Source organism: Lepidochelys kempii, chromosome 4 (genome assembly GCF_965140265.1).
Source record: "Lepidochelys kempii isolate rLepKem1 chromosome 4, rLepKem1.hap2, whole genome shotgun sequence".
Taxonomy (NCBI): domain Eukaryota; kingdom Metazoa; phylum Chordata; order Testudines; family Cheloniidae; genus Lepidochelys; species Lepidochelys kempii.
Window position 1 is genome coordinate 62,916,696 of NC_133259.1, and position 27,875 is coordinate 62,944,570.

Consider the following 27,875-nt stretch of genomic DNA (forward strand, 5'->3'; position numbering starts at 1 on the left):
TGAAACCATGATGCACATGTCCTATTAAACTATGCCATAGGGCTATTCAGCAGTGATGAATAAGAGAATATTTTGTATTTGCTTTCATACCTTCTCAAGACCAGTAATGTACTTAAATTGCTTTGAAAGTTTTTAACTGTTTGTCTTGGTGAAATGCTGATGAGCCTTAAACTGAAGACCATGTTTATGAACTATTGCCATTTGTGAATCTAAAAGTGAATGATGTATAAGATCTCTCTAGTTTTTACTTTTCTGATCATCTGAAAAATGTATTTTAGATTTTTTTATCTCTAGTATTCACTGTTTTCACTTACTACAGTAATTATCAATTGAAAAATGCAAAGGACTGCAATTCATACAAACTCATTTTATATTATTTTGTATTATTGTAGTTCCTGGGAATGGGATATTGAACTACAACTTGCACCCTGTCCTGTGTGTGTTAACTAAATACAAATTTTGACATGAAAAAAATCTGTGCGAATTTTATATAAATATAGCACTGAAGGTTTCAGTTTTAATGTAAAAAAGTGGAGTATCTTTTGTTTATTGTACTTCACACAAAGTGTTATATATAGTACAGTTACAACAAAGGGTAACCCACTTGTTTCACGTTAAAACAGAACATTTTCAGTGCTATATCAATAAATTAATACATCTTTAGAAGCATCAACTCACTATGATATCCTTGTAGGATAGGTTGATTACAAGTAGAAAGGAGTTGTTTGCTGTGTGTAGGCTGAAGGAAGGTTACATAAATATACTGCCTTGTGTTATTTCTCTAAGTAAAAGAGCTCATTCTTTCTGAAAAGTGAGATACATTCTTTTAGAATACATTATATGAGAGGGGAAATTTTCAGTTGACTAGCAACCAGTAATACATAATTTCAAAAGTTTAAGGGCAACTAGGATTTTTTTTCCAGAGCTTACTGAGAAGGGATTGTCTTCATTAAGTCCTGAGGGAGGGCTCAATGGTGAAGCAAAGTGCATCATTGATTATGTTGGAAATCCTAGGAAATTTTTTTTCTTTGAGCACAATAGTCTAATACCACAGTGATGGAGTGTGTGTGTGTGTATGTGTATATCTATATCTATACACACACACATAGAATATGCCAGGGGTGGTGAAACTTACTGACCCTCCAAGCCACATAGGACAATCTTCAGAAGTTCAAGAACCGGGGCGCGCCTGCCGGGACTCAGGGCTTCAGCCTCACTGTGGGGTGGTGGGGTTAGGGGCTTCAGCCCTGCAGGGAAGGGGGTCTTGGTGCTTTAGCCCTTTGGAAGGTGCCTGCTTGGGCATGAGGCTTCAGCCCTGCTCCTGCTGAAGCCCCAAGCTCTGGCAGGTGCGCTCCACGGAGCTGAAGCTCTGAGACCCTCCTCCCCACTGAGCAGAAGCCAGAAGGTCCCCTCAGACTTTTGCCAGTGTTTGCTGGCCCCACTTGATCACATGGTGCAACCAGATCCCCTCTCTACACAGCAACTGGTGGAGCCAACAAGCTGGGAGCTGCGGCCGTGGGGGTAGGCAGTGGCAAACAGCAGGGAACTGTTGGGGGTCGCTGCTGCCTCTCCCAAGCAGTTAAAACAGCAGCCCCTCCCTGCAGCTTCCACCTGTTTGTCATGGCCTCTCCAGGCAGAGCTAACACCTGGAACCTGCAGGGAAGGGCTGCTGAGGGTAAGCTGGGGGCATGCCTGGGGGGAGGGGGAGGAGGGATGGGGCATGACTCAAGCTATTGGGAAGGGCAAACCTTTAAATTGTGCCCTCCCCCCCAGTAGGCATCAGTCGTCACTGGCAGAAGCCCCTAGCCCCACTCCCTGCCGCAGGGCAGAAGTCCCGAGCTCCCCACTGCCAGTCTGGTAGGTGGAGAATGGAGGAGGAATGGGGGTAGCCGCACGTTAACTGCAAAAGAGCCGCATGTGGCTCAAGAGCTGCGGTTTGGCCACCACTGAAATATGCTGTCATGGTCATAAAAGTTAAAGATTAAAAAAAAAAATCCTTTCTTGTCATGTTTCTCTCTCCATCCCCAATCATGCAGCATTGTTTTGTACATTTCTAATATTTTGTCTAGTTTAGTGTAGGATATCTGTTACAACACCAAATGCTCAAAATCATGAATCAAGTCCCAGATAATCATTATATTGCCTTAAAAAAATCATGAGACTTTAAAAAAAAATGAGTTTTTTCTTTGTTGGATTTTGAGCCTTTTTTCCTCCTCCTGTCTTTCTTTTAAACAAAAGCTGAGATTTTCACAAAATCACTTGATTCCAGGAACTGGAACTTGAAGAAAAGCACCAAATACCATGAGACTGATATCTCAAGGAATGGGAATTTCTGTCATTTCTCTAAGGAGTGTATTCCACTTTGTAATTGGACATTTTTCTTGATACTCATTAGGCTAATAACATGTCTCTAGCACTCCCCCACCCCTTAGTTGTATATGAGTCAATTTATATGGATTTAACTCTTTTTTTCTTATAAGCTAATTCCTCAAGTTTCTTGGTATATTTTGTTCTTCACTGAACTTCTTTCCTGTTTGTCCCTGTTGTTGTATTTATTTGGTAATCTAGTTCTTAGAACTGAATGCAACATTATATGTGGGTTTTTATCAAAGACATTTAGAGGACTGTTTATGTAGTAGAAAATTGCATTGGCCTTTTCTCTTACCATACACACTGCAAATGCATATTTTCCTGTTCCACTGACTGTAAATCTTCAGATTTATCTGATATTCTACATTGTGTTTGTTACATTTTTGAAAGCATAGTATTAAAAAATATGAAGAAATATTCAGCAAGAGTCCAATCCTGAGCTCCTTACTTGGCCAAAGGTGACACTGAGGTTAATGAATAAGAAACCCAGGGTGAAGCCCATTATGATCTAGAATACAGGATATATCAAGTCCTGTCTTTTGTTGCATAGACAAGGCGTGTTCTAGAGGATGTGAAAGATCATGCTCTCCTTAAACTAGGAGGAACATCGATAGAGAGAAGTAATAGTTGGTTTTGCACTCACATAAGAAGTAACTCACTTTGAGAGTGATGGTGGTAAAACATTGCTTTAAGGGTAGGAAGATTATTGATGTTGTGATTATATGTTTAAAGGTATAACGCTTTTTATTTCATGTCTGAGATAGTTTTTGTCCCAAGGACAATAATTTCACACAATTGTTGGTAAAGAAAATGGAAAAAAATACTGTTTCATTTTACAGTTTTAAAAAGGAAATGTGTTGATTCTCTTAAGGAGTTCTCCAAAATGGGATGTATGCTCCATTTGCTGGGTGGTTGTTTTATTTGAAAGAACAGTGTCTGTGCATGCGAAATGATATTTTGACTTCTAGTAATCTCTAGTAGAAAATTAATACTTATTTTCATGGGCTCATTTTTCCTTTAGTCAGTAGGAATCCATTTTTCTCAAGTATCTTATAAGCCCTAGACTTTCCCCTGCACTTTGTCATAATCTTAATTTTTTAAAATCTATCTAGGTAACCAGTGTGGTTCTCTGACAGGTAGATTTGGTGTGAAATTGGATAACTCGTCAACAACTCTATAAAAATTAATAACTGAATTTAGTGCATGTGTAATAAAGATATGTCAGAGTTAGTTAGATATGTGTAAGAATGGATACTATAATGATTTTCCTAAATTGCCTCTTGTGCAATTCTGTCAGCCATATATTCTTTCACATCCCCTAATATCTCTGAACATTCAAGGGGAAAAAAGATGTGAGAAGCCTCTTCCCCAAAGTAGCAGTAGTACATAAGAAATTGCCTTTGCTGGTGTTTTCTTAGATTACAGCACAGAAAATATTTTTTTTCCAGATACAGTAACGTGCTTCTTGTGTAAACATGGGACAAATTAGGACTATTTTGATAGATGGCTGAGTTTAAAAAAAACAGTGTTTTTTTCACTGAAACTGACTCACCAACCTTTGCCCTGGGACTACATTGTAACTTTATATTCAAAAGCACATAGAATGCATGTAAAAGTTGCAGTCCTCTTAGTTTAAATTATTTTAGATCTTGGAAAGTACACATTTAGTCTAAAGAAAATAAGGAATAAGAAAGGTCCTAATGTATAAGCATGTTGTGTTGAACTGCAAAAAAAAGCACTGAGTGAATTTTACTTTAATCAGTGCACTATTTTTTCTACATAGACTAATTTTGTAGAATGGATATTTTAGTAATAAACAGAATTTTATTTGAATGCTCTTGAAAAGTTAGAATGAAGAGGTATGATATTCATTAGTTCAGATTGACTTTTTATTTGGAAATATTCTAATCCCGTAATACTAATACCCTCCTTAGGGAAATGACAGAAACTTACTTTAATTGTGTGGAGAACTTTTTTATATGCTCCTTTAGAACTGACTACATGCTGGAGTATCGGCATAAATAGTAGCCTACATTAGTAAAGTATTGGGAATTCAGGAGGTCTGTTTTTATTTACACCATATTTTATCAGTTAGACACTGTGCCTATCTTTTTTGAGTCTCTTAAAAACTAAATACTTGCTGTTTGCGTAAAATATTTCGAGATTTAACTACTGTATCTTCCAGAATTGAATATTATTTATTAATTTTTGGTCAGTTTTTGGAATTAGTCCTTAGAGGGTTGCATTCGTTAGGGTTATGACTTGAGGAGAATTGTACGAATGCTGATGAAAGGAATTCTGTAGCTAGAAGCAAAGCTATCTAAAAGGCATTATGAAAAAAGGTGGTGATTGGCTTACTCAGGTTCATACTGTGCTGGTTTGCATTATCTACTGGATTTTGGATATATTAGCAATTGTTGCTCACTTTATATTTGCACTGTAAAAAACAAAAGAAATAGTATTTTTCAGTTCATCAATACAAATACCGTAGTGCAGTTTCTGACCTTCTTCCCCTCCTTCTCCCCTTCCCCCACAGAAAGCAGAGCTGCCCTTCTTTGGGTAAGCCCAGACAAATTCTGTCACCCCTTTAGTTGTGGTGCAGTCATTATCATGAAAGTTGAACTTACAAAAGTAGAATTATGTACAAAAAATAACTGCACTCAAAAATAAAACACTGTAAAACTTTATAGCGCATACAAGCCCACTCAGTCCTACTTCGTGTTCAGCTAATCGTCCAAACAAACAACTTTGCTTACATTTACAGGAGATAATTCTTCCCGTTTCTTGTTTACAATGTCACGTGAAAGTGAGAACAGGCATTTGCATGGCACTTTTGTAGCCGGTGTTGCAAGATATTTATGTGCTATATCGGCTAAAAATTCATGTGTACCTTCATGCTTCAACCACCATTCCAAAGGACATGCGTCCATGCTGATGTTGGGTTCTGCTCGATAACGATTCAAGGCAGAGCAGACCGACACATGTTCATTTTCATCATCTGAGTCATATGCCACCAGCAGAATGTTTTTTTTTTTTTTGGTGGTCCAGGTTTTGAGGTTTCCACATTGGTGTGTTGCTCTTTTAAGACTTTGGAAAGCATGCACCACACCTCATCCCTCTCAGATGTTGGAAGACATTTCAGATTCTTAAATCTTGGATCGAGTGCTGTAGTTATCTTTAGAAATCTGACACTGGTACCTTTATTGCATTTTGTCAAATCTGCAGTGAAAGTGTTCTTAAAACGAACACGCCGTGGGTCATCATCTGAGACTGCTGTGACACAAAATATATGGCAGAATGCAGGTAAAACAGAGCAGAAGACATATAATTATTTTGCATGGAGTTGAGTCACAAATATAATTAGTGCATTATTTTTTTAACAAACGTCATCAGCATGGAAGCATGTCCTCTGGAATGGTGGCTGAAGCATGAAGGGGCATACGAATGTTTAGTATATCTGGCATGTAAATACTTTTCAATGCTGGCTACAAAAGTGCTATGCGAATGCCTGTTCTCACTTTGAGGTGACATGGTAAATAATACTTTACCAGCATTATGTCTGGTAAATGTAAATAAGCTTGTTTGTCTTTGCGATTGGCTGATCAAAAGTAGGACCAAGTGGACTTGTTGGCGCTAACGTTTTACATTGTTTTGTTTTTGAGTGCAGTTATGTAACAAAAAAAATCCTGCTTTTGTAAGTTGTACTTTCACAATAGAGAGATTGCACTACAGTACTTGTATGAGGAATTGAAAAATACTATTTTTTATTTATCATTTTTACAGTACAATTATTTGTAATAAAAATATGTAAAGTGAGCACTGTACACTTTGTATTCTGTTATAATTGAAATCAATATATTTGAAAATATAGAAAAACATCCAAAAATACTTTATCAATTTTAATTGGTATTCTATTGTTTAAGAGTGTGATTAAAACTTCAATTCATCGCGATTAATTTTTTTAATCGTGATAAATTTTTTTAGTTAATTGTATGAGTTAATTGCAATTAATTAACAGCCTTACTTTTAACAGAACATAAGAATAGCCATACTGGGTCAGACCAAAGGTCCATCCAGCCCAGTATCCTGTCTGCTGACAGTGGCAAATGCCAGGTGCCCCAGAGGGCGTGAACCTAACACGTAATTATCAAGTGATCTCTCTCCTGCCATCCATCTCCACTCTCTGGCAAACAGCGGCTAGGGACAACCATTCCTTGCCCATCCTGGCTAATAGCCATTAATGGACTTAACCTCCATGAATTTATCCAGTTCTCTTTTAAACCCTGTTATAGTCCTAGCTTTCACAACCTCCTCAGGCAAGGAGTTCCACAGGTTGACTGTGTGCTGTGTGAAGAAGGACTTCCTTTTATTTGTTTTAAACCTGCTGCCTATTAATTTCATTTGGTGGCCCCTAGTTCTTATATTATGGGAACAAGTAAATAACTTTTCCTTATTCAGGTTCTCCACACCACTCATGATTTTATATACCTCTATCATATCCCCTCTTAGTCTCCTCTTTTCCAAGCTAAAAAGTCCTAGCCTCTTTAATCTGTCCTCATATGGGACCCGTTCCAAACCCCTAATCATTTTAGTTGCCCTTTTCTAATACCAGTATATCTTTTTTTGAGATGAGGAGACCACATCTGTATGCAGTATTCAAGATGTGGGCGTACCATGAATTTATATAAGGGCAATAAGATATTCTCCATCTTAGTCTCTATCCCTTTTTTAATGATTCCTAACATCCTGTTGGCTTTTTTGACTGCCGCTGCACACTGCGTGGACCTCTTTATAGAACTATCCACGATGACTCCAAGATCTCTTTCCTGATTAGTTGTAGCTAAATTAGCCCCCATCATATTGTATGTATAGTTGGGGTTATTTTTTCCAATGTGCATTACTTTACATTTATCCACATTAAATTTCATTTGCCATTTTGTTGCCCAATCACTTAGTTTTGTGACATCTTTTTGAAGTTCTTCACAGTCTGCTTTGGTCTTAACTATCTTGAGCAGTTTAGTATTGTCTGCAAACTTTGCCACCTCGCTGTTTATCCCTTTCTCTGGATCATTTATGAATAAGTTGAATAGGATTGGTCCTAGGACTGACCCTTGGGGAGCACCACTAGTTACCCCTCTCCATTTTGAATATTTACCATTTATTTCTACCCTTTGTTCCCTGTCTTTTAACCAGTTCCCAATCCATGAAAGGATCTTCCCTCTTACCCCATGACAACTTAATTTATGTGAGAGCCTTTGGTGAGGGACCTTGTTGAAGGCTTTCTGGAAATCTAAGTACACTATGTCCACTGGATCCCTCTTGTCCGCATGTTTGTTGACCCCTCCAGAGAACTCTAATAGATTAGTAAGATTTCCTTTACAGAAACCATGTTGACTTTTGCCCAACAATTTATGTTCTTCTGTGTGTCTGGCAATTTTATTCTTTACTATTGTTTCAACTAATTTGCCCAGTACTGACCTTAGACTTACTGGTCTGTAATTGCCGGTAATAATAGAAAGAAAGTTATAAATGCCTCAAATGAAACACTTCATTTCAGATCAAACAGAATGTTGTATATAACCCAAAACCATTTTTGGTTTTCTTTTAATTTTGGATTCATCTGAAACTTTTTCCGGAATTTTCATTTCAGCCAGCAAACTGAAAAATCAGTTTCTTACACAGCTCCAATCAGGATACCGTGTGAGATGTTCTGAGTTCGTGCAGACTGTGATTGGTTAGCTAGAGGGTCCCAAAGAATTATGAGCAATACAAAGCAAATTTGAATATGGATAATTTTTGGTTTTTTAATTTTTTTGGCAGAAATGAGTAAATATTATTTAAAAGAATTATTGTAAATTAGTTGCCTTCTGAAGAGTTAATGTGCCAAATTTGGAGATTTAAATCAAACACTGAGTTGTGAAGCAGAAGTTTAGTCCTGTGTTTAAGTGAAAATCTCAGTGCAACTTCAACTTCAGAGTTCATATCAATGCCCCCATAATAACATTGGTGCTAATTTGGAATATGTAATAGAGCAGTGTTTTTCAATCCATGGGTCGCGACTCAGTACTGGGTCATGGCATATAAGGTCCTGGTTCATCTTGCTCTGGTCAGCACCGCCGACCGGGACGTTAAAAGTCCTGTTAGTGATGCTGCCTGGCTTAGGCAGGCTCGTGTCTACCTTTTCCAACACTGCACTGTGCCCCGGAAGCAGCCAGAAGCAATCTGGCTTCCAGGCAAGGGGGCCACGGGGCTCCACGCACGGTGCTCCCCCCCACCCCCCCGAGCACCACCTCTGGCCAATAGGAACTGGGGGGGGGGGGAACTACCTGTGGGTGAGAGTTGCACAGAGCCACTTGTGAGCCTCAGCCAGCAGCAGGTCTGGCTCCTAGGCAGCTTCCAGGGTATGGTGCGGTGTGGTCTGCGGTGCACCCCAGCTGCGCCGCTGACCAGGAGCTGCCAGAGGTAAGTCTCCACCTATACCCCAATTTGCTGCCCCAGCCCTGAGCCCCCCCAAACCTGGAACCCCTTCCTACACCCCAAACACCCCAGCCCAGAGCCCTGACCCCCTCCTGCAGCCCAACCCTTTGCCCCAGCTGAGCCCTTCCTGCTCTCCAAACCCCTCACCCCCAGCCCAGCGCCCTGACCCGCTCCCACATCCCTGCCACAGCCCAGAACCCCTGCCCGAGCCTGAACCCCCCATTCCTGGCTCTACCTTGCAGCCCTCACCCTTGCACCCTAACCCTCTGCCCCAGCCCTGAGCCCTTCCAACACCCCAAACCTCTCATCCCCAGATCCGTTGGGTCAACAATTTTCTTCAACTGGGTCCCCAGAAAAAAAGTTTGAAAACCACTGTAATAGAATTTGCTGGACACACAAAATGGTTTAAATATCCAATATCATTATAATATTTACTGGCTGTATATATTTACAAAAAGTGTAATATTTAAATTGCCTGCCTGCAATATGTAGTATGGTGTAAATGAGGAATAGACTTTTATGGTTTTGGGTAGGTAGCATTGGGATATTAGATCTTCAGTAATATGATTGACCAACCATTCAAACATTTCTTCAGATTGTACTTTTATTAGGTTGGCTGTTGTTTCCCTTTGTGAAGGTCTTTAGTCAACTATCAGTTTTTATACACAATTTACATTGATTTCCATGGGAGCTACACATGTGGAACCACATTAAAATACAGACCTTAAACTTAGGGAATGGAGGGTAGCTCGGGTTGAGTAAGGGCTTGTTTGGTGTATAAACAGTTTAAGTTGCTAGGGTTTTAATCAGTTTGGTGGTGGTGTTGAAGTGATTACAGCAGTGTATATTCCATTATTGGAATGTGACCAAATAGATTCTGCAGTCGCTTAAATTGTTCACTTACATTGGTTGCTGAATAATTTTTGTAGCTCTAAAAATTATTAGTTTTTCTTTTTCCTATGTGTTTCTGAGTTTATGGTTTAAAGAGTGACGGATAGTTGACTCAAGTAGGTTTTACTTGTGCTATAATCATTGATTTCAGTGACACAGAAGTATAGAAAATCCATATTCAAAGTGCTTTACTACTGAAAAGTGTACAGTAACTCCTCACTTAAAATCATCCCGGTTAAAGTTCTTTCGTTGCTGCATCGCTCTTCTATTAGAGAACATGCTAGTTTAAAGTTGCACAATGTTCTAATGTCCTCCATCCCCACCCCCGTGGATCAGTGCCCTCCCCCCCCACTTCCTGCCCACCACAGTCAGCTGTTTCGCTGCATGTAGGGAGACTCGGAGGGATGGGGGAGGTGTGAGGACATAGCATTCTGGGGGTAGAGGGCCGAACTGAGTGGGAACAGGTGGGGTGGGGCCGGGAAGAGACAGGGTGAGGTCTTGGGGGAAGGAGTCGAGTGGGGGTGGGGCTTGGGGCAGAGCTGGGGGTCGAGCACCCCCGCGTCAGTTTACAAAGTCAGTGCCTGTGGATTACAGGCTCTCTCCCCTGCTGCCTAGGACAGCTTTACTCACCTGGTAGCTGAGAGAGAGCTGCTGATCTGATGTCAGACTTCCTGCGCCTAGACACACCCCTTGCACTAGCACCAAGCTGTCCTGGGACCCCATCGCTCATGGCTCTTTCCTCTGACCGGCTCCCGGGCTGCAGCACCCAAGGGTAGCCTGCCCCAGCTGAGCGGCTGCCTCCGGGCTGCTCTCTTTTCTTGTGAGATCGATGCTGCTGCTCCCTCCACCTGCTCCTCTCATGTGATTAGCTGCCGCTCTGACAGGAAGGTCTGCCAGAAGTCTATGGCTGTCTCTAGCTCTGCAGAGATCTAGAGGCCCAGTGCCTCTGCGTTGTGTGTTCCGAGTGAGCATACCATGAAACCTGGCAGATTGGTTCCCTTAGGAGAGGACTGGTCTTCTCAGTGGGCGGGCATTCAGTGACTTATCTAGAGCAGACATTTGTGTGATCTGCTGCTCAGAGGCCAGCAGAGACATCCCCCTCGGGTGCTGGGGAAGGACGCAGCACAGTGTCCCTTCCTATGTGCTGTTGCTTGCCTGCTCTGCCTGGCTCCTGTATCGAACCCAAACCTGCAGAGTTTGCAAGGGGAGGGCTCTGCTGGCCTGCGGGAGGGTGTTGTTGGCCCATACCCTCACCCTGGGGCCAGAGGATATTCACTTACCCTAGTTACAGCTGTGAATCAATCAGCATATAATGTCTTTTGTCTGGCAAAACATTTTCCCCTGGAACCTAACCCACCCCCCTTCCCCCCCCGTTTACGTTAATTCTCATGGGGAAATTGGATTTGCTTAACATTGTTTCGCTTAAAGTCGCATTTTTCAGGAACGTAACTACAACATTGAGTGAGGAATTACTGTATAACATTGGTCATTCCTAATCCCATCCTTCAAGAAACCCTTACTGTTTAAACTGACAAAAGGCTCTCTCACGGAATTTAGTTATATCGAAACACATCATTGGAATTGAAATGCATTTTGTTCATCTGTGTTTGTTTTTAGATATGGTCTTTGTGTCTCTTGTTAAATTTGAAGAAATTTTTTTTTCTTTTTTTTACTCCTGTGATACTTTGTTGAACTGTTAGCAAATTTAACAACCATAAATCTTAAAGTTGCAAGTTGTATCCTCAAACCCCAAGGGCCGCCTTAATACGGTTTGTACAGCTTTTGGTCCCGGCCGGGAGTAAAGTGTGGCATGAACAATTTAAATGTGTTTTGGAGTGCATACCTGATCCATATTGTAATGCTGCTTTTTCTACCCCATCTGTAGCTTCCTGCAGATTTCACAAAACTGCATCTTACTGACAGTCTCCACCCACAGGTGACCCACGTTACCTCTAGTCACTCAGGATGTAGCATCACTAGTGATTCTGGAAGCAGCAGCCTTTCTGATATCTACCAGGTAAGACAGTATTTCATAGTTCTCAAACAATTTTCTTAAGATAAATATTTTAATTCCAAAATGTCAACCTAGAAGTGATTACATGAACTGCAATGTAGGTATTTTGATGCACCTAATGTTGAATGTACATTTCATTGCTATTTGTCACTATTCATCTAGTGAAACAAAAGAAAAACCAAATTATTTATAAGAAAGTACGTTTCCTTTTGAAAATGGAGCAATTTGAGATTTTGATCCATATACTAGTCTAACATTTAAAGGTAACTCATGGTTGATTACCTGATGAATCTGATATACATTCTCCTATTTATTTGAAGGTAATACATAGGTCTAGTCTTCACTACAAAGTATAGCTATACCAGCAAAGCCCTTTAGTGGAAATGCAGCATATACTGGCAAAATGAGTCCTTTTGCTGGTATAATTGTCTCTGTATTGGGTGGTGAGGTGGTAGACATAGTTTAGGAGTGGTGTTTTTGTTTTCCCCCTACACGCCTATCCCACATAGCTGTGCTGATAAAACTTTGTAGCATAGACTTAGCTTCAATGTTTACTTGTAACTATCAGAGCCACTTGGCAGCATCTAGAGAAATGACCATAATACAAGCCAACGTGTTCTGTATGAACTTTGATTGACTCTATTGGTAATTTATAGTTTTGGAGATAAATGTTTTCATCCAATGTTAGATTGGAAGTTCTGAAATTTTAGAATTTAAGGTTTATGACCTAGTATGTGAGAGACTGCCTCTCTCCTGATGCCAGACTGCCACAGTTGAGATTAGTTGGTTTTCTTGAGCTGGAACACACTTAGTGTAAAGAGGGAGTTGCCAACAGTGTGCACTTTGAGGGTCTTTAACTTTGCTCTCAGTCTTCCTAGTCTATCAGAACTTGATTTTAAGACTTTGCATAGCTCATCTGTTCTTCTAGGTATTTGGGGAGGTGGCAGGCTAAGAGTTGGAGGGATTTTTAAAATTGTTGTTATGCCTCTTGTGAAGGGCTTTTTGTCATAAATTTGGTGGGATATATTTGTATATCTTTGGAGTGACTTGAATAGTCAACAATTTATTGTGAAAATTTTCTAAAGGCTTTCAAAGTGTTTGGTAAATGCTTGTTTTATAAATCTAAATAACAAAAATATTTGAAATAAAAACAAAAATAAGTCATATTCCTAAATTCTGTCTGATGCACACATGATGCAACTCCCAATGAAATCAAGGAATTGCAGGCAAGTATTGGAGAAAAGAATTTATACCCATAAATAGGAAAATGTACAGTTTTAAATGTCTACGTAGGGAAACATGAGTGGATTTGAAACAAATTAATTAACTTTAATTGGAGTTATCTCTTAAAAGTATTTTGGAGTGCTGCTCACACTTTAGTTTTTCAAAAACCACTTTCTGCCTACTATAGGAGCAATCAAGTCACTTACAAAATGATCAGAAGTTTACATAGGTAAGAAAGTAGTTGTGGGCAGATTAGAAAAAATTCGTAATTTAGATTAAGGGAGAAAACCTATATATGCAGAAGCATAGATTTTTAGTTGCCTTGGTATTTGATATTGTGTTCTCCAGGATGCATGTTGTTGTTATTGGCTGCCTTTAATAGGCAATTTGGAACTTGAACAATTGTTACATATAATTACTTTAGATTTTAGCAATAGTCTGATTTGGTGGTTAAACCTGGAATCTTCTTTGTAATTGAAGACTGGCTAAAGTCTTGGTCTCAGCTCAGTTTAGACAGTAATCACAGTATCATAGGTACTTATTTTAACAAAATTTCTAAAGTAACTGTACAGTTAGGAATGCATGACAAGTACAGTGAATTTACCTTCAAAAATCAGAATTTTTGCCTCTCTAAGAGAATGGTGCCTCTGGGTCAGGATTTGGGGTTATACTGAGTGGAATTGAGGAATTAATTCATTGTCTCACTGTTTAAGTGTGCTTTTATTCTAAAGATTCCAAAGTGTCTTACAAATTCTATTCACATAATAGCAACAAAATGCATCTGTCTCTGGAAGCTAGTTACGGGTTGAATTTGGGTATACAACAAGGACATAAGTACTGCACTGAACAATGGCAGCGAAATTTTGGCAGAGTGTTAAGCAAACCCATATCAATGGCTCTCTAATGGTCATGAAGAGGAGACAAGACCTTTGGATTTTTAAGTTTTATCCAAAAGATCTTTCCTACAGTCAGCTTCACGGAATTCAAAATCCCATGTTCATAGAAGCTACAAAGGAATAGTTACAGTAAAAGCTCTGTTATCCGTCATGTTGGGGGAATAGGGGGTGCTGGTTAATCGAATATTCTGGTTAAACTTTACCAATGGAATACCAATTTTCAAAGAATTAGAACACAATAAAATGAATAAAGTATAAAATGGTATACAGGTACTCACCAATCCAGTATTAGTACTGCACTGCAGAGTGGTTGGTTTCTTGAAGCACTTAGGTGTATACGGGTAAAGTTTTCTATGTAGTAGGTTATCTTATGACCCTACGTATCAGTATGGGCAGCACGTGGCGTACACCCAGATCACTAAAAATACACTTAACATTAAAACTATACTGAACATAATTTAATCTTTCTTTGATGATTCAGAAGGCACTTCAGGATCTTGCAGTGCCTCAGGGTCATCTTATCAACATCAGTTATCATTGATGTAGAAGGTGTAAGAGATTGGGCTGAATCTGTAATGACCCTGTTACACACCCTGGAAGCTGTTTTTTTTTTTCCCCCTGACTTCAGCTTGTTTACTTGTCTTCTGCCCCTTTTGCATAAAAGTAGAGTGCAGAATATGCAATTACATAACGTGCTGGGCAGCATACTAGTCCTGGTTACTAGATTGAAGATTTGTATTGGGAGATATCAGAAATGCCGGTTAATTGAGCTTTCTGCTTAATTGAGTGCCGGATAACAGAGCATTTACTGTATTTTATTTTCCAGTGCGTGGAACTTATCTGCTAAAGGTAAGTTGCAGTAATGGAATTACCTTTATGTAGCATATGGCTTGGGTTTCAAATGAACCTTAGGGAGTTAGGGATGGCCTTTTGGCAACTAATTTCTTTAGGCTCCTTTGAAAATCGGAGCCAGGACTTTTTAAATGCTCTGTTGTAAATGAGGCTGTTTTTTTTTTTATTTAGATTCTAGAACATGAAAAAACTCCATCTAAAAGTCCTTCACATACAAACTTAATATTATTCTGAATCCTGCACATGCCACTCTGTGTAAATGAAGTTGTTAAAAGGCCTCACTTAAGAGGCTAGTTTAGTTATGCTAAGGGTGGTCCATAGCCTGCGCTTAAATAAGTTGTAATTTATGAAAGTAGTCACTGACATTAAAGCCATTTTGATTTTGTGGACACTTGTTACAAATAATGTATCTCTTCCTAACAAATTCATGTGTGTCAAATACTTTTCACCGGGAAAGAAAAATTAAAGCTCATGCAGTAGGAAATGAAATTTACCGTGGTGCAGAGGGACCTATGTAAGGCTTAAGCCCCATTGAAGTTTGCTTTTAAGTGAAGTGCCAGGCCTTCTGTGCAGGGGCGAATTTCAATCTGTGAATAGCCAAAAATATCATTCATTTTTGGGATTCTGAGTTTTGAAATGATGATGTGGGAAATTGCTATAGTTAGGGCTGGGTCAGCACTTCTCTTGTAATTACCCTTTTTCAGCAATTTCTAACTCTTTGCTGATGGTTTTTATGTTCCAAATGATTTTATACCTATAAATCCATAGATTTTTTTTCAAATACAAATTTTCTTAAATTAATCTTTTAATCTGCTAGTTCCAGGTACATTATTATTCATTATGTTTTAAGGAATATATTGTCTGTTGTTTAACCTGAAAGCTGCAATTATTCATGTGTGCCTGTTTTTAAGAGAGACTTAAAATTATGCATTTTTAAAAAGTGTCCAAATTCATTCAGTCTACTGTGTAATAAGATAACTTTTCAAAACTGTTATTTTAATAATCACTATATAATAAAGGATTCAGATAACTTGAAAATATAAAATTGAATATTACTCCATGATTTTTTATTTTTGTGCGAATACTCTTCAAGCTGTGCTTTTTCCAAATAAAAAACTGTGTATGCACTCAGATACAGTGATGTGCATTCTTATGCATAGATCTTCAAGATAGATATTGTATAGCAGTGTTTTTCAATCTTTTTCATGTATGGACCCATAGCATTTTCAGATGGAGGGGCGGACCCCCTTTGGAAATCGTAGGCATAGTCTGCGGACCTCCAAGGGTCCGTGGACCACAGGTTGAAAACCACCGTTTTACAACATTTACATACTTCATTTATTTTCTACAGGGTAGAAAAAGGGTATGTTTTATGACTGTTCAGAGGTGAAGGTAAATCATTAATCTCTGACCTCTGGTTTAGTCTATAAAGGAAATGAGCGTGGCATCTTGCTGCAGTGGACACATAGGTTAGAAGACTACTGGTTTTGTTTTTGCAGCTGCAATTCATTTGAATCAAGTCAAAGACTCAATAATCCATGAAAAATCCTGGTTAGAACTGAGACACTAGTACAATTAGTCTCTCATAAGTACGGACTATTACCTTCATTTTTATCCTCTCTCTCATTTTTATTTAAAAACAAAATATTGTAAACTGAAACTTATATTTACATAAACTTTGTTACTGTATCTTGGTTTTGATCATATACTGGGCATTAGATAATCAGCATTGTTTGCTTTGGTTTGATCTGATATCATGGTGTTTTCTTTAAAATGGACATCTATATGTTTTCTAGAATAGATAATGCTGAAAAGAGGTGCTTAGCAAGATTGTTGGCTTAAAGAGGCCTGCTGATTCAAATGATTAATACAAATCAATAAAATGTTTCCCTTTTGTTTAATTGTGAAGTGTATTATTCACTAACCCTTCACTGCAAATCTGAGTGTATGGTGTCACACATTTTCTCAGTTAACTGTAGCTCTGTATTTGCTTCTTGGCAAATACAGAGGTGGTGGTGGTGAAACCTCAAGAGCTGCTGTTTGTAATGAAAATAGATTCGTAGATCTCTTTAAATTTGAATAAATCATGAAGCTGAATCATCAGATGCTTTCAGCATTGATCTTAGAATAGTCCTGTTTCAATATTAATGTCATAACTAAATTTAAATGTCAAGTGCTGCACATGAAAGATAAATTCATTTAGGACAAGTATTACTTGCCAGGATGATATATGTAATCTTTTCTCCTGCCTCTTCTGAGATAGAGATCATTGGGGTGCTTTGAATAAGGCTTCTTAATGTTGTTTTATACCTTAGTTCAGGAAGCAGATTTATAAAGTGCCATACTATTTAAATTTGCTTTTTGAGGAGGGAGGGGAGACTGGATGTTAAGAGATTGTTCTTGGCGCACACATGAGCCTATACATACCATAATACCCACTTCTGTCTTGTGCTGACTCTGGAAAACTACCTTTCACTACTGCTTTCCACATGCAGTAACTGCTTCCTTTATGGACACCTGTGGTTTATGCTGCCAGCTGACAAGCCAAGTTTGGCAATCAAGAAACTTGAGCCTATGAGTGTCCTGTGTTGTTTTGTTTTCTTCCCTCCCCCTGTTTTGAAAAGGTGGAAACTGTTTTTAGATCGAACCTTGCACCCCTTGATAATCTGTACCTTATTCCCTGATGACCAGAAACTTCTACGCTTAAACTCTGTACCATTTTTTTTTATTTTAACAGTATCTTAATAAAATTATTAATTCTTTCTCTTGGCAGCATTTCTTTCCCTTATCCTGCAGTCAAATTGTACAGCTTCCTGTTAGCCTGACATGCCCTCTTGTGTCTGCTCCAAATTGTCTGGAACAGCAAAGGAAACTGCTAACATCCTTTTTGTGACCCTCCCAGGATACACGTATCCCTTGGTAGTTTTCAAGACGTGAGCTTGTTTCTCACTATTATGACTATTAGAGGAAAAAAAGAAATGCACTCCACCCCGAAAAAATGCTCTTCAAAAAAAGGACCAAAAGTCTTAACCCATCTCTTTGCAAACCCTGCTTCTGTATTATACAAGTACAAAACACACACTCACTTTGAGATCTTAATAAAACAGATCAGCCTTTGGCAGTCAGAGTTGTAGTGTGACATGCATCTGGTGTTAGTGAATAGTATGTTATGCTACCTCAAAAAAAGCAAATTGTTAGATAGCTGGAGGTAAGACTAGTCTTCCTGGAGCATGTTCTTTTAGATTCTGAAGTGAGAATACAGCTGAAAACAAATTCACTCCTATAACGGATATTAGTTGCTTAAATGATTACATAATTGTGTCAGGTTTCAGAGTAACAGCCGTGTTAGTCTGTATTCGCAAAAAGAAAAGGAGGACTTGTGGCACCTTAGAGACTAACCAATTTATTAGAGCATAAGCTTTCGTGAGCTACAGTGGACTAAAAATTTAGATTTCTGTCAGCTTCATGGTTGCATCGTCATTCACATTATCCTCAGCTATTCATGGAGAAAAAATTATTTGATAGCCGTAATTCACATACTAGAAAGAGAAGGTGGGTGAGGTAATATCTTTTATTCAAGTTTACACAGAGATCTTCTCTGAAGAAGCTCCGTGTAAACTCAAAAACTTCTCTGTCTCACCAACAGAAGTTGGTCCAATAAGAAATATTACCTCCCCCGTGCTGTCCCTGTAATATCCTGGGACCAACACAGTTACAACACTGCATAATCCACATATGACATACATGTATTGTTTAGATGTGGAATGAACTTCATAGTAATGCATTAGATATTGTAGTTTTCTAACCAGGGGATCCAGAGGAGAAACTCTTGGTAGTGGTCAAAAAGCACACACCTGAAAGCTCATCCCTTCAAGATCTTTTTGATTTTCATCTAACTATTGCCAATCTCCTGGGATGGGGGCACATCTGAAGCAGGACTGTCTTGGGACAAGGGTCTTCCTTTGAACCAAGGATGTACAAAGCTATCTTGGAGCTGCAGGCAATCCTGCTAACCCTTCTATTCCTTGAGAAGTTCTTAAAAGGCCACATCACTTTTATGAGAGCAGAAAACCCAGTGATGGTTGTCTGTCTCAACAAACAAGACTAAACAGAGGTCAAAGTCCTGTTGCTGGAATCAGCTCTTCTTTTCCAAGGGTCCAAGAAGAACATCTCATTTGTGAAAGCTTTCTGTACCCCAGGCTGACTGTTGAGCAAATCCATTCTTTATCCAGGGGAATAGTTATTCAGTGGGAAAGTCTTTCATCATTTCAGTCTTGTTTCCTGCATCGACTTTCCCCTTTTGGGCCTGCTTGCATCACAGTCCAATCACATTCTCCAGAGCTATTGCAGGAGGTACCCCAACCTAAATGCTTGGGTTTAGGATGGCTTCTTAGTTCCCTGGACAGGAGAGTTTACCTATATGTCGTCCTTGCTTCCCACTTATCTGGGAGGTCCTCCAGACCCCATATTTCCTCTGTTGCTAAAATTTGTCATGAATTATTGCATCAGAGCTGACATTTTTCTTTTTTTATTTAAGATTCATTTGGCAGAGCTTCCTGAGATATGGAACTGTTTTGTGGTGGATGGGAAAGGACTTCACTTTTGGAAAAGTCTTCTACTTGTCACTGGAAAGACATATCTTTAAAATGGCTTGGTCTAGAAACCTCAGATTATGGAGAAGCACTGTTCACTTTGCAGTTTAGGTTGTAACCAGATTTCAGTTTTGAAACAAATTGTAGCCTGCTTTTAATGTATTTAGAAAGCTAATTTATTTTTCAAATTTCCCAGGTCTTTAGTCAGAGAGGACAACATGCTTAGAGAATGCACTTGCTTCTGTGGAGTTTGATCATGAACATCTTGGAAGTCTAGCATATATTATATGATATCTTCATGGGGCCTTCTGGATTTTCTAGGCCCTGACAGAAACCAGTAGATTTTAGAAAGGAACTGCTGGGTGTGTCTACACAGCAAAGAAAAACCTGCGGCTGGCCTGTGCCAGCTGACCTGGGCTCGGGCTGCAGGGCTGTTTCATTGCTGTGTAGACTTCCGGGCTCAGGCTGGAGCCCAGGCTCTGGGACCCTGCAGGATGGAAGGGTCCCAGGCCTCGGGCACCAGCCTGAGCCCAGAAGTCTACACAGCAATGAAACAGTCCTGCAGCCCGAGCCCTGAGAGTCCAAGTTGGCTGGCATAGGCCAGCTGTGGGTTTTTCTTTGCTGTATAGACATACTCAAAGGGACCAGTCCAACTATTTCCCCTACAACACATGGGAAAACATGCTACTACCACTTCACATCTTCATGTCCGCATACAGGTACTCCCCTCACCTCATAACACATTCATGCAGACATAAATCTGGAAACAGATCGATTGAAATATTTGAATATGCCTGAAAGAGGATCCTGCAAACTTGTAATGTTAAACTGAATCCATTAAGTTTGAAGGACTTTACAGTGTCTGCAATGTAGTTTTGAAGAAATTCTGGAGTGGCTCTAGTAAGTAGGAAACCAAAATACACAACTGTGTATTTTGACAGTAAATTAATATATGTGTTGGCATGTGCAAACTTGTTAGGTGTGGTCTGAGGGGAAACTAAAATTCCTTTCACTTTGAGTGCTTATTGTTTGTGTGGAATTATTTTAATTACTCATTATATTTTTATGACTTTTTACCATTTTTGGAGAAATTATTTACACTTAATCAGTTGCTTTTAGCATTTTTCATTATTTAAAAAAATCTGATAAAGATATTTACATTCTAGTATAAAATAGCACATTTTACTACTTCTACGAAATATAATTTGTTAAATTTGCATTTGTGAATTCCCCTTTGTTCTTAGCTAGACCACAGTTGTCACTGTGTCTGAGTCATGAAATCAGGATCATTATTATACTGTCACGCACACAGTAGAAGACAATCCCTGGTCTAAACAGCTTAGAATCATAGAAATGTAGAGCTGGAAGGGACCTTGAAAGTTCATCAATTCCAGCCCCGTGTTGTGGCAGGACCAAGTAAGTCTAGACCATCCCTGAGAGGTGTTTATCCAGCCTGTTCTTATAAACCTCCAATGGTGGGGATTACACCAGCACCCTTGGAAACCTATTCCAGAGTGTAACTCCCCTAGTTGACTCCAGTGAGAGACTGCTGAATTGGAATTAATTTGCAAACTGGATACAATTAACTTAGGCTTGAATAGAGACTGGGAGTGGATGGGTCATTACACAAAGTAAAACTATTTCCCCATGTTTATCTCCCCCCACCCCTACCCCCCACTGTTCCTCAGACGTTCTTGTCAACTGCTGGAAATTGCCCACCTTGATTATCACTACAAAAGGTCCTCCCCCCCGCTCTCCTGCTGGTAATAGCTGACCTAAGTGATCACTCTGGTTGCAGTGTGTATGGTAACACCCATTGTTTCATGTTCTCTATGTATATAAATCTCCTCACTGTATTTTCCACTGAATGCATTCGATGAAGTGAGCTGTAGCTCACGAAAGCTTGTGCTCGTATAAATTGGTTAGTCTCTAAGGTGCCACAAGTACTCCTTTTCTTTTTGTGAATACAGACTAACACGGCTGCTACTCTGAAACATATCCTAGTTAGAAAGTTTTTCCTAATCTCAAACCTGAATCTCCGTTGCTACAGATTAAACCCATTACTGCTTGTCCTTCCTGCAATGGACATAGATAACAATTGATCATCATCCTCTTTATTACCAGCCCCTTACCATGTCTGAAGACTATTATGAGGTTCTTAGTCTAATTTTGTTTGTTTTCTAATTTACAGTGGGTTAGAAGATGGACATTTTAGCAGTGATGTTGCATGAGAAGCTTATTTTACATAAAGAATATTGAACAGTAATCTGACCTTGCTTATAAGTGCAGCCCCTTTTGTAGGATTCACATATAGTATGCCATAGCTGAAAATAAACACTCCAGAGATTTCAGAATTGAGTTAAATAAATAAATTATAGATTTTTTTTATTTAGATCTTACTGTACTAAGCTACTGGGCCTGATTCTATCCATTGACTCAGGTGGATCTACTTCTGTTATACACAGGTGAGAGATCAGGTTAGTAATATCAGTTTACAAGGGCATTCAGCAGTTTCCAGTACAGAAAACAGGTGACAATACTTACCCTACATATTACATGTTTACTTTTTAAAATAAATTAGAGCTGCACTGATTCTAAAAATCAGTGTCAAGTTTCTAATTTATGGTGATCGCAGCTAATAAATTAAGGCCTGCTGCTCTGTTCCTTATGGGGATATTGTACATTCATCCACCCCTGATTTCAGCTGTAGAAGAGATTAATTAACTTTGTAAAACCTGCTTTCACAGATATATTTTATGTTGCATCTGGTTGCAGATTCTTTGATCTCTAGAAGCACGCACTAACGAGGTATGTTGTGAAGTTACATTTAAAGTCAGTTGTGTGAAAAATTCCTTAGGCAATTCTTTAGTTTTAATTAGTATACCTCTGCAAAAGCAAGCGTTTGGATGTGGCCAACCTGGTAATGTCTTGGACTGCTTAAGATGAGTAAATATTTACTTTTCTGTCAAACATCTATTTTCAGATAAAAAGATGTCTGAAACTGTCTTTGAAGCTCCCTATTTGGAGCAGTTAATTTTAGATACTTTTGTAGAGACTTAAAAAAAAATAAAAATAAATGGTTGATCTTGAGTTTTTTCTTTTTGATCATTAGAGTAGGATTCTTGCATTAGAGGTGGGCTGGGGGAAATTACTATTTCTCAAAGTGTTTGCAGTGGTCAGCAAAAATATTTCTATCCCTGATGGGTAAAATGATTATTTTAAAGATCTGATTGCTCTTGTTTTTGATTCCTTTAGTGTGACATGAAATTGAGTGGAATCTCATGAACTGCTAATGTTAGAGATTAATGATTTTTATCTTATAAAGATGCTGTATTATCAGATGGTATGAATGAGCGTTTTCTACTTCTAGTTGATTTCATGAGAGCTAAAATGTCAGAATTGGTGTGTGTGTTTCTTCTTAGAGTGCTGGTTCCTATATGTATTCCGCTATGGGGATATGCATGTGGTCCATGTTCCTGAGACCGGGGAATTCTTGCAAGCAGTGTCGGTTGGTCCGTGCGAGTGCCCCTGCTCTCCTCATGCTCCACACAGAAGGTGTAGGAGGCAGCGTGAACTAGCTTCCTCTCTAGGTCCTTCTGACCGCTACATGTCCTGAGTTGGAATTCTCCAGTATCCAGAGCTGATCCTTTCTCTTGTAAATATTCAGTTTTATATTCTTAGGGGTTTTTTGTTAGTGTTTTGATAGCTCCCCAGTTAGTCAGTGTTAGAATCCATACCGTGGGAACCCTGCCTGTCTCCCAGCACGGTATTTAAATTACACTTAGGATACAGGCTTCAAAAACTGTCTCCTTCTCCTTTTCAGTCAGTGATGACCACCAACAGTGCCCCAGTGCAGAGGTCCCCAAACTGTGGGGTGCGCCCTCTTAAGGGGGCGCAGAGGAACATTTTCAGGGTGGGGGTGGCTGGGGCCCAGGCCAGCCCCCCGCGTGGCAGGAAGGGAGTGCCACCCAGCTCCGTTCCTGGCCCCAGACTTGGCTGCTGGCCCCAGCGGCTGACCCAGGCCCCCAGCAGCCGATCCCAGTATCTGCTGTGGCCCCAGTCTTGGTCCCTTACCCCTGTCTGTGTCCCCACACCTTCTGAAGCCACAGACCCACTCCCAGACCCAGCTCGGGGCAGTGGGTGTGGACAGGGCTCAAGGGGGGAGGCACAAGGTAAAAAGTTTGGGCACCACTGCTTTGTTGCCTCACAGAAGCTCATATCTCAGCTAAAGTGCAAAATCTGCTGCTGTTTTTCCTGCTAAATGTGGCAGGTGAAATAACTTTGGCTTCAGAAGCACCTTAGTGAGCACACAGTTAGCTGTCAGTCAGACCCAGACTGGGGAGGCTGCCCCTGTACCTCAGCCAGAAGAATTAAATCATGTGCCCCCTAGTACTGTGTTTGACTCCAACGCAGAAAGCTAGCAGAAGGAAAAAAACTTTCATATGAGTCCACTCATGAGAGTAAGGGGCATTCTCACAAACGAAAAAGCAGATCCCTTCCGAGACCTTCTAAGACGAGAGATCTGTCCCCAATCTTGTCCAAGCTACGTGAGCCTTCACACCCAAGAGAGGAGGACTTAGGAGGTCCTCCAAATCCTCACGGGCATGATCAGAAGGCATCTAGAAGCAAGGTTTCTTTGGCACTAGTCTTAGCATCACCTTCAACACCAATTGTAGTGCTAACTAAAATTAAACACTGGTTCCTGAAAAACTGGAAACTGCTGGTGCTGTCACAGAACACCAGGTTGGAGACTCGTTCACTGATGGTACTGTCACGGCTCCATAAGGAACCGACATCTAAATCTACCTGTCAGTATGGAGTGATAAGACACAATGTCCAAAAGGGCCAGTTACACCACTCCAGAGGATATCTTCATCCTCCTCTTGTTATTGGGAACAATACTCACCAAGGAGATACTAACACCAGGGGAAATCAAGTACTCCGGAAGAATTCTGTGTTCCTTTCTGGCCACTAGCCACAGTTTCCCCTCATGGGGACCAACAGCACTGCTAATGGAACTTGATCCAACCTTTCAGTTGTCAGGAGAATTGGACTTACCAGCGGAACCAGCTTCACCTCCACCTGGAGAGATTAGCCCAGACAGGAGACCATGGGTCTCCAGGAACCAGCCTCTGCGACACCAGCAGAGACCTCCTCCTCAGGATTGATTGTACCCAATGCTTTGGGGACCACCAGAACCTACTTTTGATCTATCATACTGGCCTTATTGGGTCCCTTGCAACACTTATGCATGCTGTCTGGAATCTGTGTGATCCAGCAAGGAGTCCTACCGCTGCTCTCCTCCAAAGCGTCAACCCAGGATTGCCTCTTGAGCTCATGGAAGAAGAGGAAAATGAGCTGAATCCTCCAGTACCAACCAGGGTATCATCCTCCTCATTTGATGAGGCAGTTGCTCCAGCCTCACCATCTCCCCTAGATGATTGTAGACAATTTCAGGAGCTGTTATGGAGAGTGGTAGAATAGTTCCAAATCTCCTTAGAGGAGGTCCTGGATATCCTACAGCCAGAGGGATCCAGTCAGGTTGTACGCTTGGTAAATGAAACCATATTAGAACTGTCAATGGCAGTATGGCTCACACTGGCTACTTATGCCCCTACTCCCAAGAGGGAAGAAAAGTAGTACTTTGTCCTGGTAAAGAGAGCAGAGGTCTTGTTCAGCTCAGATGAGGCAGCTCCCCCATCTTCCCATTCTTGGATGACTGGCTTTTGACTGGCAGGTCGTGCCTGGAAGTCTTAGCATCAGTCTTGTTGCTGCTGCTCCACCATCTAACGTCCCTAGGATAAACATAGAGTTTAGTCCCCTGGATAAACATAGAGACGTCTAACTTGACTGCTACTCAGACCATAGATTTATACGAACAACCTTAGATTTGATCAGGATGACGGCCTATCTCCACAAGGACAGATTTCACACCAAGGGCACTCTGATAGATCTAGTTACACACAGCCCTCCAATCTCAGTTGGATATGTCTAGTTACAAAATGTCTCTTTTGGGACATATGGTGTGATGTACTTATATGACACCATTCACCAGACTCTACATTCGTTGCCTGCAGGTTTGGATCCAAACAGTATATACACAGAGCAAGCACAGCATGAACACCATAGGAACAAGCCCCTCAAGGTCAGGGCCTTACTGACGTGGTGGAGGGGCCTGGACTTGTGTATGCAGGAGTTCCATTTCTTTCCCCTGTGCTCGACAAGATGATTAGATTCACTCTGATAGGCTGGGGAGCCCATGTAGATGATCATAAAGTGCAAGGTACTCTAACACCTCACAAAGTCAGAAAGCACATAGCTCTTCTGGTACTGAGAGCAGTTTGAGAAACCTTCAAAGTTTTCCTACCACTCATACACTACCAGCATGTCCTGATAATGTTGGACAACATAACAATCATTTTCTATATAAACAAGCAGGGAGGGGTGAGATCCCTCCACTGTGTATAGAAGTGGTCTATTTATGGAACTGGTGTATCCAGAAGCACATCACTCTGTCTGTTGTCTAACTTCTGGGTGCCCAAAACTCGCTGGCAGACAGCCTCAGCAGGCATTTTGCCACAAGTGGGAATTACATAGTTCAGTAGTGGATAGCATCTTCACTCAGCGGGGAATCCCCGCTTGGGACCTGTTGCCTGCTAAGCAAACAGTAGTGCAGCATATACTGCTCAAGAGGAGTTCAATGACAGTATTCCAGAGGGGCTGTTCTCCTTGACCTATGCCTTTCCTCCCATCCTACAACTATCTCTGGTTCTATGGAGGATTGGACAGGACAGAGTATGAGTTATCTTCATCACCTCCAAATGGCCTAGATAGTTCTGCTTTCCCAAGTCCCTGACAAATGTCAACCCATCTGACCATCAGTATTCATTCCTCCTGAATCTCTGACCAAGGAGAATGACAAGGCCAGCATCCCAACCCGGAGTCTCTTCATCTCATGGCTTGGTATTTGGATGGGCATCACACTGAAAACGTTCATGCTGTGCAAGCCGTTCTTAATAGCAGAAAGGACTTCACCAGGAAATGTTAGTTAGCCAAAGGGATATATTTCTCTGTCTGGATCCAGCAAAACTTGGTCACCAAAAATAGTGGATAAGTCTGCTATTTTGGATTATCTCCTTGCACTCAAGGTGACAGGCCTTTCCCAAAGCCTGCTGTGGATTCACATCTGGCCAATCAGTGTTTGTCACCTGCTAACAGATGGTTACTTGATCTTTAGTCATCCAGGAACAGCCAGGTTTTTGAGGGGTCTGATCAAAACCTTGCTGCTGGGGGCGGGGGACAACCCTCATGGAGATCTTAACTTGGTGCTTTCAGCATTCAGTAGGCCACCCTTTGAACCATTAGGTATGTGTTCTGTGTCTCACTTGTCAGTGAAGGTCGTGTTCATCACTGACATAACCTTGCCCAGAAGGGTAGGTGAACATGAGGACCTAATGGCCAATCCACCATACACAATATTCCACAAGGACAAAGTCTTGGTACACCTAAACCCGAAATTCACTCCTAAAATAGTTTAGGAATTTCACAAAAATCAGTTAATTCACATATCTGTGTTTTTCCTGAAACCCCATGCCTCTAGCAACTAGAGATTTCATTCCATCAACATGAGATAAGAATTGGCATTTTACCTGCAGAGAACGAAACAGATCAAGAAATCTCCTAGACTATTGGTGGCCAAAGCAGAATGAGTGTGAGGATAAGCTATATCCTCTCAAAGAATCTCTAATACTTACTCTATTAGTTGGCACAATTTCCTCCTCCTCTTGGGGTAAGGGCTCACTCTAGAAGGGTACATGCAGTCTCATTTAGCCTCACTTCAAGAGTTGTCCCTGCTTGATAGTTACAGGGCAGCTATGTGGAGTATGAGCCACACACTCATGAGACATTATGCCTTGGCCCAAGACTACTTGGCTGACGCATCCTTTGGGCAGTAGTTCTAAAGCAGCTCTATAAACTTCATTATCATGCCCCTCTCCCCTGAGTGCTTGTTGTGAGTCACCCCCAGTGGACTGTACATGGGAAGCAGTACTCACGGAAGAAAGGGAAGTTACTGGCCTTATTGTAGCTGGAGTTCTTCCAGATGTATGGTTCCTGTCTGCATTCAGCTGCCTGACCTTCTTCCCTCTGCTTTGGATCATGACGAGATTTGTGGCAGAGAAGGAACTGGAGAGGCTTTTAGTCAGCCCTATCCCTGATACTGTCAATGTGGAGCACAAGGATAACGAGTGCACAGGTGTGGTCAGCAGAAACAGCTTGCTATAACTTCTCTGTCTCAAGCGCTTAGAGTTCCTGTGTACCCCCACAGGGACTACACATCTTGAAGAACTCCAGTTATAATAAGGTGAGTAACTTTCCTTCAAAGGGGGTATTCAAGGTGGTATTACAATTACTTTCCTTGTAGGCCTCATGCCTCTTGACCACCAGGGTTGGAAATGAATCCATTATGCCTCTTTGGAAAGCTAAAAATCCAGTTTTCCAGTGTCTTCCTATATTATAATAGCTTTCAGTTCCTTAATGATTGCTGCGATTTATTCCATG

At 40.6% G+C, this 27,875-nt stretch overlaps 1 protein-coding gene across 14 annotated transcripts in view; it reads left to right on the forward strand.

The window, feature by feature from the left end:
- Nucleotides 1–27,875, forward strand: part of RAPGEF2 (Rap guanine nucleotide exchange factor 2) — a 307,277-nt gene that overhangs the window by 224,212 nt on the left and 55,190 nt on the right. For 12 of the 14 annotated variants that reach the window (XM_073341485.1, XM_073341476.1, XM_073341481.1 and 9 more), the window contains one exon: nt 11,624–11,755. The exons of 1 other annotated variant lie outside the window; for it this stretch is intronic. In XM_073341485.1, the coding sequence (XP_073197586.1) occupies nt 11,624–11,755 (132 nt within the window). Of the gene's footprint in view, nt 1–11,623; nt 11,756–22,857; nt 22,972–27,875 lie in introns of those variants that run through there. One more of the 14 variants, XM_073341490.1, reaches the window with a different exon arrangement.